The sequence below is a fragment of the Vombatus ursinus genome, unplaced genomic scaffold, assembly GCF_900497805.2.
Source record: "Vombatus ursinus unplaced genomic scaffold, bare-nosed wombat genome assembly UNPS02014786.1, whole genome shotgun sequence".
NCBI classification, from domain to species: Eukaryota; Metazoa; Chordata; class Mammalia; order Diprotodontia; family Vombatidae; genus Vombatus; species Vombatus ursinus.
In genome coordinates, this window is record NW_020954564.1 from 18,407,219 (window position 1) to 18,419,511 (window position 12,293).

At 39.7% G+C, this 12,293-nt stretch overlaps 1 protein-coding gene across 1 annotated transcript; it reads right to left on the reverse strand.

Moving 5' to 3' along the window:
* Window positions 1–698: 698 nt before the first annotated feature.
* On the reverse strand, window positions 699–8,643 carry LOC114047011 (zinc finger protein 829-like). Its single transcript, XM_027867656.1, is given in 4 exon segments — window positions 699–913; window positions 1,226–1,726; window positions 8,121–8,201; window positions 8,499–8,643. Coding segments are annotated over 4 exon segments (942 nt in total).
* Window positions 8,644–12,293: the final 3,650 nt, after the last annotated feature.

Sequence of the window (12,293 nt, forward strand, 5' to 3'; positions counted from 1 at the left end):
CTGTTTAACTGATTTGTACACATTTTAGAAAAGCAGATTATAGTTGATAAAATATAAGGCTTGTTTTCATTTTTATTAAAAATTGAACACGAATTTGTTGTTTGGAAATGATCCCTTATCACATGTAGATCATATGGGACATGATTTCAACTTATAGAACCTTTTCTAGGAATGTAACCTGCTATAGCAGTGTAAAGATGACCTCTTTTCCATTTATTTACTTTAAAAATGTTTTTTTTCTTTAAAGCACATTGCTTTCTTTATGTAAAAAGATAAAGATCTAATAATTTGATTTTTAATATGAACATTTTAAAGCTTAATCAAAGTTTACTTTCTTTTTTAAACCAAGTTCAACATAGTTCCTACTGAGACTTTTAGGCCTTTGTAGAACATTATTGCTACATGGTAAAAAACAATACATTTGGAAGGAAAAGAGAAATAAAATGAGGGGGTACCCTTTTATGTCTCAACTACCACAAACAAAATCACAAACTGTGATTAGGACCAAATTGAGACATTTTGATTCAAGAGTATTTAATTAAGCAAAGGACCAGACTGAAATAAACGTTGCCTTTATTCACTACATTCCCAAGGTTCCATTATACCTACTGAGACAGATATATATGTGAGGAGTTTTCCTTATAAATTATACACATAGGGTTTCCCTGTAGTATAAATTTTCTAATGCTAAGTAAAATCTATGCTTCATCTGACGATTTTTTTATTTGGCTACTAAAATTTTTTTTTCCAATATGGATCCTCTGATGTTGAGTAAGGTTTGTGCTCTGACTGAAGGCTTTCCCACAGTCTTTACATTCATAGGGCTTCTCACCAGTATGAATTTTTCGATGTTGAGTAAGATCTATATGCCACCTGAAGGCTTTCCCACATTGGTTACATTCATATGGTTTCTCTCCAGTATGATTCTTTGATGTTGAGTAAGGTATGTACCCTGGCTGAAGGCTTTCCCACATTTTCTACATCCATAAAGTTTTTCTCCAGTGTGAGTTTTCTGATGTTGGGAAAGGTCTGTAGTCCACCTAAAGGATTTTCCACATTGTTTACACTCACATGGTTTCTCTCCTGTATGAATTCTTTGATGCCAAAATAAGGTGTGTATTCTGATTAAAGGCTTTCCCACATTCATTACATTCATAGGGTTTCTCTCCAGTATGTATTCTCTGATGTTGAGTAAGGTGTGTACTCTGGCTGAAAGTTTTCTCACATTTAATGCATTTAAGGGGTTTCTCTCCAGTATGTATTCTCTGATGTCTAGTAAGATTTGTACTTTGACTAAAGGATTTGCCACATTCATTACATTTGTAGGGTTTTTCTCCAGTATGAGTTCTCTGATGTTGAGTGAGATCTGTACTCCATCTGAAGGTTTTCCCACATTTGTTACATTCATAGGGTTTCTCTCCAGTATGAACTCTCTGATGTTGAGTGAGGTCTGTACACCATCTGAAGGCTTTTCCACATACCTTACATTCAAAGGGTTTCTCTCCAGTATGAATTCTGTGATGTTGAGTGAATTCTGCACACGATCTGAAGGCTTTCCCACATTCCTTACATTCATATGGCTTCTTCTCTGAACGAATTTTCTTTGATTTAATTGTGTCTGAATGATATTTGAGCCTCTTTCCACTTGTATCACATTTATCATCACTCTCTCCTTTAGGGACTTTTTGCTGTGTAACAAGGTCTGAACTCTGACTCACACTTATTCCTAATTCATTACATTTAGAACCTCTATTTCCAGTGAGGATTTTATTTTTGGTGAATGTCTTCTGACTCAAATTTCTCTCCTGGACCTTCTGAAGATTCCCTAATGGACCATCACTTTGTGATCTTTTACTCCTTGTGAATCTTTTCCTTATCACTTCCTGGGATGAGATTTCTTCAGAAATGCTGTGATTTTGAGTTGATTTCTTATTTTCAGGCTTAGTCTCCCACACTGAAGGAAATATGCAAAATGATCATAGGATGAGAAGGGATCATAAAGGCATATGGAAAGTTGAGAGTGGTGATTAATGGAACCGGAGGGTGACTAATTGGACAAAGAGCAGAACTATGGGAGGTACCTTGGGTTCAGAGTCCAGGTCTTACTTTATGTCTATATTCTTGCATTGTATTGAGAGGCAATGTGGTTTAGTAAATAGGTTATGCTGGACTTGGAGTCAGGATGATTTAGGTTTAACTCCCACCTTTGATGCTTGTTAGCAGTGTGGCCACGGGCAAGTCCCTTAACCTCTCTGAATCAGTTTCCTCATCTATAAAATGGGGATAATAAAAGTTGTCTGGAGTACCTAGTATACCTAGTTGTTGTGAGGCTCAAATGATATGATGTATGCATAACACTTTGTTTATAGCACTTTATTATTCTTGCCATAGGGGTCTGTCAAGTCTTATATCTAGTTCCTTGCTTCTTCCTAACAGTTCTGGACATTATTCCCAGATGGATGAGCAACAACTGCAGGTATGTGAGCATATTCCATCATGTCCCATCTCTCCTATACCCACTGATTGTAATTCAAGCTAACTGCAATCATGGCACCTCTCCTCATCCATCTGCCATCATTGCCTCCCTTCAGGACCAGTGTTGTACATAGCAGTACCTATGGGTGGCCAGAGGCCAAGGCATTCTTGCTTAAAGATCAAGTGGAGTCATAGCCTGATCAATAGTGCTGCTTTCTTGTTCTCTTGGATTTCCTGGATTGTGCGTCTTCTTCTACCCAAACTACTGGGGCTTATCTTTGTCTTATTATTGATATCAGCCTTTCTCTACTCAACTCTGACTGCTTGGTCCTCGGGTCACTGGCTGCATAGAAGTTTAAAATTAAAATTAAATTAAATTGTCCTAATCCTAGCCCTCCTTTGATCATCATTACTCTGTTTTTACTTATGTCTTCATATGACAATGTTATTCGCTTGGTGAAAAACCTCCAATGGCTTTATGAAGAAAGAAGTTTTATTTTGTGAACTTTGGGGATAAACTATAAGTCAAGTTGGATTTTGGCCTCTTTGAAGTGATGGGAACACTAAATATGTTTTTGTATTTTCTTGGTTAAGAGAAAGGAGATGATAGTTGGCTAAATGTTAATAACTATTGTGGGTGGAGAACCACAACATGACCCCCTGATTGACTGCCAGTGAGCCTGGGACAGGAAAATGAAGCAATGAGCCCAAATCAGACAGTCTACCTAAGTGACTGTTTGCTGTTTCTCATACAAGAAACTCTGTCTCTGTGTGGTTCTACCTCATTCCTGGCATTCTCTCCCTTATCTCTACCTCCTAGCTTCCTTCAACTCCTGGCTAAAGTCCACCTTGTATGAGAAGCCATTCCTCATTCCTCTTAATTCTAGTCCCCTTCTTCTGTTGATTATCTCCAACTTATCCTGTTTATATCTTGTTTGAATGTAATTGTTTTCATGTTGTCTCCTCCATTAAATTATGAGCTCCTTGAGAGCTAGGATTGTCATCCCCACCATTTAGCACAGTGTCTGGAATAGAGTAGATGCTTAATAAATGCTTAATGATTGACTGACTCACTGAAGGCAAAGTCACGACTTTCACCTAGAGCAATCAGGGGCTAGAGAAGACCTCTTGAATTTTAGTTAAGGTATCAGAGGACCAAAGATTTAGACCTGGAAGGGACCTTACATTATATACTCTAAACCTCTCATTTTAAAGATGATGAAACTGAGGCCCAGAGTGATTAACTAGCTCAAGGTCACACAGGCATTAAATAGTAGAGCTGGTATCTGAAGCCTGGTCTTTGTCGTTCCAAGTTCAGTGTTCTTTCCATTACACTGCACTTCTCCAAGAAACAGTTTAGAAACTTTATGTGCCACCAAGTCTGCAACTGGGTGGTAGATGAAGTATGATTTTATATGTAGTTGAAATTACTTTGCCATTTATATTAATTGCTAATTACTTAACATCTTCAAGTTTAGAGAGAAATCAAAGTCAGAATTCATTGGTTTATTGACCATGCCTAACAAGGTTTCTGCCTTCTATGGAAAACAAGTAGGGACTTACATATTTGTCACTGCTATCATACTCTAAATTCCATGGGGACCTGAAGCTGCTATATCCTATTGCTAATCCCTGACCTTCTGGATCAACTGGCACAAGTGATCCTTGCTATTCATAAATTGGACCTGTAGGGGGTCTACAATATGGTAAAAATTCAGAAAGGGGATGAATTGAATGAAAATTCAATGAAACAAATATTTAATTCAGTGGAGATTTTAATCCTGTGGGTAATAAGAAAAAGAATAGCCATCTAGCAATGAGAGTCCAACTGAAGTTAGAGAGGTCAAATTTATAGTGGACTCAGTCAGCATGGTTTTTATTCAATCTAATACCCTAAGCATTTATTAAGTACCTGCTATGTACAGGGCTATGTGTTGGGGACGCCAAAATAAAATGAAAATAAAAATCCCTTACCTCAAGGAGGTACTAGATGAAATGATTCATGATTTTTCCTGGAGCTTTTGCTGATTGAAAAGGGAGAAGAGAAACTAGATAGTAGGAGTAATCCACTATTGGGGTTTAGCAAGGTGAGAGTGTTTAGAAGGTGAAGGGAATAAGGGGGTCAAAGACAGTAAAGTGCCTTGTTGAAGTGGCTGACCACTAGATGATTAAGACTGGGTACAAAGTAAAGTAAGAACTGAATAATACTTCTATGTATATGACTCCCAAATTTCTATCTCTAGGTCTGGCCTTTCTACCAAGAGCTAGACTCACATTTCTAACCATATGCTAAATACCTCCACCTAGATATTCTACCAGTACCTCAAACTCAATACGTCTAAAACTGAACCTACTCTCTTTACTTCTAAACTGTTCTTCTCTTGAGCTTTCTTATTTTTGTCAACAGCCCCATTATTCACTCAGTGTTCTGTGCTTAAAATCTTGGTATTATTTGACTCTTCTTTCTCTTGGAAGAAGCTAACTTGATGAGTGACTGATTGAGTATAAACCTGCCCATTTAGCCTGGCTTGTTAGCCCTTGACCCCCAGAATATTCTCCACCTTCACATCTCATCCTGGCTATTCACAGGGAGCATCTTGCCATCTGTCTACCATTGCTCCCCAGTGAGACCATCACCTTCACACCAGACGTGGACCTCCAGAATCCAGACCCCTTTTCAGCTATCTCTCACTTTCTACCTCTTGCCCTGGTCATGGTAGTCAAATCAATATTACCACTGCTTCTGAAAAGGGCATGTCAATTCAGTGCCCTATAACATTTAACCATCTATCCCTATGACTCCCCAAACCAAAACTTTCTACCCCAGACATCAACTTAATTTATATGTTATCTCCTTGTTTTAGAGTTAAGCTTGAGTCAGAGATTGTCTCTCTATTTGTATCTGGATGGCTAGTGCTAAGCATTGGCCTTGGACAAGTGCCATGTACATAGAAAACACTTAATAAATGCTTTTTCATTAAGCAATTAATTAATTAATGCTCCTTCATCTCCACATCCCATTCTACCTCTACAACCATGATTGTACCATTGTATCCATGACCTCTATTTTTACTGCTACCACCCTAGAACAGGCTCTCATCCATGTGGACTCTTGTAATAACCTCCTAAGAGTTCTTCCTGCCTTTACTCTTTCCCTATAATGGCACCCCTCACTGCTGCAAGATTATCTACTACTTGTGTGATTCTCCGGCTAGATAGCTTTTTCTCTCTGGGCATTTATGACAATATTCTCCCTTGGTTCTCCTTCCATCCGTCTGACTATTCCTTTTCAATCTCCTTTGCTGGATTATCATCCATATTATTCCCTCCAACTGTGGTTGTACCCTAAGGTTCTGTCCTGGGCACTCTTCTCTGCTCTCCCTACATCCTCTCACTTGGTGACTTTATCAGCTTACTTGAGTTTAATGATCATGTCTATGAAGGTGATTCCCTGACTTTCATGATAGAAAGAAAGAAAAGAGGAGGACTGCCAAGCAGAGGGCACAATATAATTAAAGCCAGGATTTTAGGACAGAGCACAGTATCAATCAAAAATCATCACACATTTATTGAGTACTTACAAAGTGTCAGGCACTGTTAGGTACTAGGAACATAAAGACCAAAGTTTAATAGCCCTTGCCCTCAAAGAGCTTACATTCTAGCCTGGGAAGACAGTATGCACGCATAGAGGTATATGCAAAATAATACAAAGTAATTTTGGAGAAATGAGCTTAAAACTTGGGAAATCAGGAAAGGTTTCATGCAAGAGGCAGAGCTTTAACTGAGCCTTGAGGGAAACCAGAGGTTCTAAGAAGTGAAGAGGAAGACAGAGGGCATTACAGAAATGGGACAGCCAGTTCAAAGGGATAGAGATAAGAGATGAGGAACCTTATAAAAGGAATACTAAAAAAAAAAAAAAGAACATTTTGGGTGCACTAGGAAGAGGAGCAATGTATAAGAGCAGATTAGGGCCAGGTTGTGATGGGCTTTAAAAGCCAAACAGAGGAATTTGTATTTGACCCCAGAGGAAAAGAGAAGAGTTTATCGTGCTAGAGAAGTGACATGGTTAGACCTTTGCTTTTGGAAAATTACTTTAAGAGCTGGGTGGAGGATTGTTAAAAGGAGGGAAGAGACTTGAGGGAGGGAGACTAATTAGGGGGTTATTGCAATAGTCCAGCCTAAGAGACATTTTAAGGAAAGAAAGTACAAAGACTGGTGACAATTGTATAAAATGCTTTAAAGGACAAAAGCAGTAGGACTTGGTACAGGTTAGAAGTTCAGAGAAAGGAAAAATTAATATAGGCTAGAGAAGTCAGGGAAGGTTTCAAAGTGAAGAATTTAAAGACTTTAAATAGGAATTTTAAAAAATGAGGAAGGAGAGGGTATTCCTGGCAGAGGATAGAAGACATTCAATGCCACAATTGCAGGAAACAGTATGAATCATGAAAAGGATATGAAGAAGACAACCTCAAGAAATTCAAGATTGCAAGAGTTAATAAGAAAATGGCAACTGTGGAAGTAAGTGTTGGTTATATAATTGAAGGAATTACAAATGAAAGGGAGAAAAGGAAGGTTCTAGAGAAGAAAGAAATAATCAGAAGATTCAAGTTTTGGAGGAATCTAGGAAGGATATAATCCATAAGGTAGAAGACTGGTATGGTGTGTGCATCTGTAAAAAGAGGGGGTTGGATTATATGCTCTCTAAAGCTCTTTTCAGTTCTAACATCCTATAAAGCCTATGAGCCTACATTGAGGGAAACTTCCTATTCTGAAACAAAAGGGAAGGAGGAAAGAATAAAGGACAAGTACTTAGATGTACATTATGGCCCTACTCAAATGTTTAATGGATTGCCCCATGGAGTATGAAATGGAATAGATTGTTCAAAAGAGGAGAGCTAGGTCCCATGGATAAAGTTACAAAGAAGAGAATCCATCTCAAAAGAATGAAAAACTTGAGAATAGTTAGCAAAATGGAATAGGCCAACTCATAAAACAGAGAGTTTGACATGAAAAGCATTCAAGCCAAGGCAGGATGATCAAAGAAGGGATTCCTGCCCTGGGAGGGAAGCTGACAAGATGACCTTGAATGTTCTCTTCTACTCTATGATATGCCGCTGAGGTTCTGAGGAGACTCGTGCCAACTGGCCTAAGTTTTCTCCATAAGCTTGGGAGGTTTGAGGAATTATCCAAACAACATTTCCAAGATTCCACCCCCTTAATAACTGTTACAGTGATTCCCGTCTCCTTGGTTTTCATTTAAGGATCAGGAACTGAGGATGTTTAGCTTAGAGAAGACTTGAAGAATTATGATGCTTGTTTTCAAGTATCAGAGGGGCTGTCCTGTGGTCATATGTAAGAGGGATTAGACTTTTTCTGCTTGCCCCCACAGGGCAGAACTAGGAAAGGTGGGTGGAATTTACAGAGAAGGGTATCTAGATCTTATGTAAGGAAAAGTATTCAAATAATTAGAGTAGTGTAAGAATGGACTGGACTTCTCAGGGAGAGATAGTGCGTTCCCTTTACCTGAGGTTTTCAGAGCAGGCTGGATGGCCATTTGTTAAGCATGCTATACAGAGTGGGTTCGATTCAAAAACCTTAAAGGTCCCAGCAACTCTGAGTCAGTGATTCTGTTTTCACTTACTCACCTAGAGTTTTTCTCTTCACCATCCAGGGCTCTTTTCCTTGCTCCAATTGGGAGATCACATTGGGTTTGGAAACTTCATGTCCTGCTCATGGGTAAAAACAAGTACTCGGGCTTCTGTGCTGGGTATAAAGACTCATCCCAGGATTCAGTCCCAGCCCCTTGGTCTTCAAGATCTCTGAAGGATAAGGTAAGTGCAGTGCCATGGGAAGCACAATGAAGCCACCTATTTATGGATTTCCTATTTCTAGGTCCAAAGGGACCTAGAACTTCAAAGTCAAACCCAGCAAAACTCTTCAGAGGCCCCACAGGTGTTTAAGAACCATGAAAATAACAACAATTCAATAGACAGACTCTAAGTCACAGGGGAAGCCACCCTTACCCAGGGAGACCAGGTTCCTATAATTCTCCAGCATTACATCCTTGTAGAGGGCTCTCAGAGTAGGCCCCAGGCACTTCCACTTCTCTCGGGTGAAGTTCACAGCCACATCCTCAAATGTCACTGGTGCCTGAAATGGCAAACCCATTTCTGCTTAACCTTGGACCATCCCCCATTATGGCATCGAGGTGAGCTGGTAGCGGAGAAAGTGGATGGGCTTATATGTTCTGATTATATGAAAGTTTCTGAATGTTCCAAGTCAAGTAAAGTATTTACTGATTTGCTCTTATTAGAATAACTGTGCTAAAAATCTGTTGGAGGAATAAAGAAATATGAGACATGGTCTTTACCCCTAAGAAGCAATGTTTTCCCTTCAGGGAAAAACACCTACATGGCACAATTCATATCTAGTTATTGCTTTCTTCTATCCTCACTTTTAAATCCCCCCAATACTCTCTCTGTATTGGGTACATATATACGTACATACATACATACATACATACATACACACACACACACACACATATATATATATACATATATATATATTTACTTATCTCTTAACATATTGTTTCCCCCAGTAACGGAAGCTAATGGTAGGGACTATTTCATTTCTCCTCTGTATCTCTAGCACCTACCACAGTGCCTAGCACAAAGCAGGCATTTAATAAATGCTTGTTGAATTTAATTAAATTAATTTCACCCGGGTCCTTCCTGCTGCTTGGAAATTCCTTTACTCTTTTTTGACTATCCCATTGCCTACAGTAGTTGTTCCAATCCTTCTCTTTCCTCAAATCACCATTCTCACTGCCTTCCACTCAGCAGAATACCTCTTCATTTTACTGAGAAAATAGAGGCTATCCATTTCGAGTACTATCTTTTTTCTCAATTCTCCATCTCAGCATCTTCCCCCATTTTCTTCTCCTCCATTCCATTCACTTCAGGAAGAAGAGACCCTTTTTCTCGCAAATATCAAACACTCTGCTTTTGCCTTTGATACCATTGCTTTCCACTGCTCCTCTGAAAACCTATCCCTTTAATGACCCCCTCCCCCTCTCTATTTAATTGTCAGCTTGTATCTACTGGCTTCTCTGCTTTTACAAACATGCCCAGATCTTCTCCACCCTCAAAAACACTTTCCTGGATCTTAGCCTCTCCTCCAGCTATTGTCCTGTATTCATTGGAAAAGCTGTCTCTACTGGTAGCCTCCACTTCCTCACATGCCACTGGATCCTCAGGGCTGGAGGAAATCCTGGGCCCTTTTCTTTTCTCTCCTCGCTCTTTTGGTGACCTCATCTGTTTCCAAAGTTTCAATTCTCTATGCTGATCACTCCCAAATCCAGTCCTTATCTCTCTCCTGAGCTCCAGTCTCACATCACCAACCAACACATTCAGAAGAGAACTCATTTCCCTTTACAACCACCCTTCCTCCTAGCCTTATTCATTCTCTTTTCACCTCCATTTCTGTTCATCTGACAGGTCTTCCATATTCCACCTCCACATCATATTTCACATCAGTTCTCTTCTCTCCATGTACAGAGCTCCCAGCCAAATTCAGGTCTTAACCCGGGCTACTGCAGTGGCCTCCAGATTGGACTCTAGGCCCTCTCTCTTCTAGTCCATCCTCCTCATAGCTGCTAAATTGACATTCTTCAAGTACAAAAACCTCCCTATGGCCTCTAGGATAAGATACAAACTTCTTTGTTTGGCATTTAAAGCCCTTCAGAGTCTAGGTCCAGTCTCTCTTTGCTGATATTTCACACTGCTTCTCATGTATGTCCTCACTGTTCAGCCATACTGGGCTATCTCCTGTTTCTTGTCTGCACCATTCCATCTCCTGTCTCCATGAGTCATGCAGGCTGTCCCCACCATGTTCTCTCTCCTCAACATTTCTTTGGGAATCCCTCATTCCCTTCATTCTCCATGGGGCCTTTCCTCATCCCTCCAGCAGTCAGGGCTCTCCTCCTCCTGAAACCACTTTGTATGGTCTTCTTTGACACAACACGTTTAAATTCAGTGGGTGACCTCTTGGCAGGTAGGTAATGGACTAGGAATGCGGAATAAGAAATACACTAGGCATAGCCCATGTACTGATTTGTTTTGTTTGGCTACACTTATTAGGAAGGACCTCTACCTGAGGACAGAAGAGAGTCTGTGGGTAGCAATAGTGAGGCAAAAGAAAGAATAGGGGTTCAATGAAACATTAAGAAACACACAGGAAAGAACAGAAGGAGGTTCAGAAGGACAATATGTCAAATTTAATATATATTTAAAATCAGACTCTACAACAGAAGTGCGTGGTTTCATATACAATTCTCTTCTCTGTGCTTCTTAGTATACTGAAATGTTCATAGTTGTTGATGTTGCTAAAATAAATAAGAAAAATTTTTTTAAAAAGTGATAAAAATGGAGAGGGTGAAAGTTTTAATGTCTTTTTTCAGCAGAGTAGAAGGAGTTAAATGGAACATGAGTCTGGAGTTTGGATGCTGGTTAGGGCTTTCTTCTTTGGTAATTTTCCTGCTATATCTCCTCAGATGATGATGACAGAGCCAAGAAGAAGAGGTTTAGATTCTGAGTATCCTTAGGAACAATAGACTAGGCCTATTCCATCCCTCCCTCCTTCCAATGAAGAAATTCTCAGCCAGTTTCACTCCAACCCAATCCTTTCTGGGGTTTTCTTTGTCTCGATTCTTTCCAGGAGGACCAGCCTCTCTCCCTCCCTTGACACTTGTCCCCAGTGAGAGCTAGTTATTCCAGTGGTACCTTTCCTTCTGCGTGATTTGCCAAGGCCTATTCGGTGGAGAGAGCATGCCCATATTCTATGAGTTAGACTAGATGACCTTAGAGATTTGTTCTGATATTCTATCCCCTTCAGCACTAAGCAATTGGTTTTCCCTATCTGTCTTAACTGAATGTTTCTTATTCTTGTATAATTTTCATATTATGAATAACACAGTTAATTTGAAGGCCTAGTTTGTGCTATTAATCCCAAATATAAAAATTACTAGTTATGACTCTGGTAACTTATTATTTCATGGATATGTCATTCCCTACCCCCCCAAGAAAACTATAAATTACTTGAGGCAAAGAATTGTACTTTATACTTCTATTTTGGTTTGTTCATAGACCTTAATGCTGTTCTGAGCACTTCAAAGTTCTGAATGATTTGTCAAATGAGTGTGTGAACATCTGGCAGAAAGGAGAGGGCCATTCTTGGAAGGGACTAGGCAAATTCATTTATTCATTCATTCAACAAACATGTTATATGCTAGATACAGTGCTAGGCACTAGGGATACAAAGACAGAAAACCTAATAAACACTTGCTGCCTTCGAAGAGCTCTCTATAGGACACACTACTGGAGTTGGGGACTACGCCATGATTCCTTCATATATCAGAATAGCATAGCCTCCTAGGAGTGAACAATGGGGGCTAAAATTCCTGTGGGAGGGTAGTATTTTGTTGGGCAGAGAAGCTCCAGGAGGAGAGAAGGAAATATTCTATACTCAGAAATCTAATATTTTGGGAGAGAGAAAGGAACCCCAACTTACTTTAGATCTGGCTTCTATGCTCCAAGAAGCCATTCCCTCCTCTTCATTGGTGCTTTCCTCTTAAGGAAGGGTAGATTCTTGGAAAGGTAAAACTGGCTGGGGAAGAGGGCAGAGGAGGGGGGAGGAACCATGAGGGAAACCATTCTGCCTTGTAGATTCCACACTCATCAGGCTCAACACCATCATATACCAGTTGGATATCATCACCATGTTTTTAAGGAACATGGTGATGATATCCAACTGGTGTC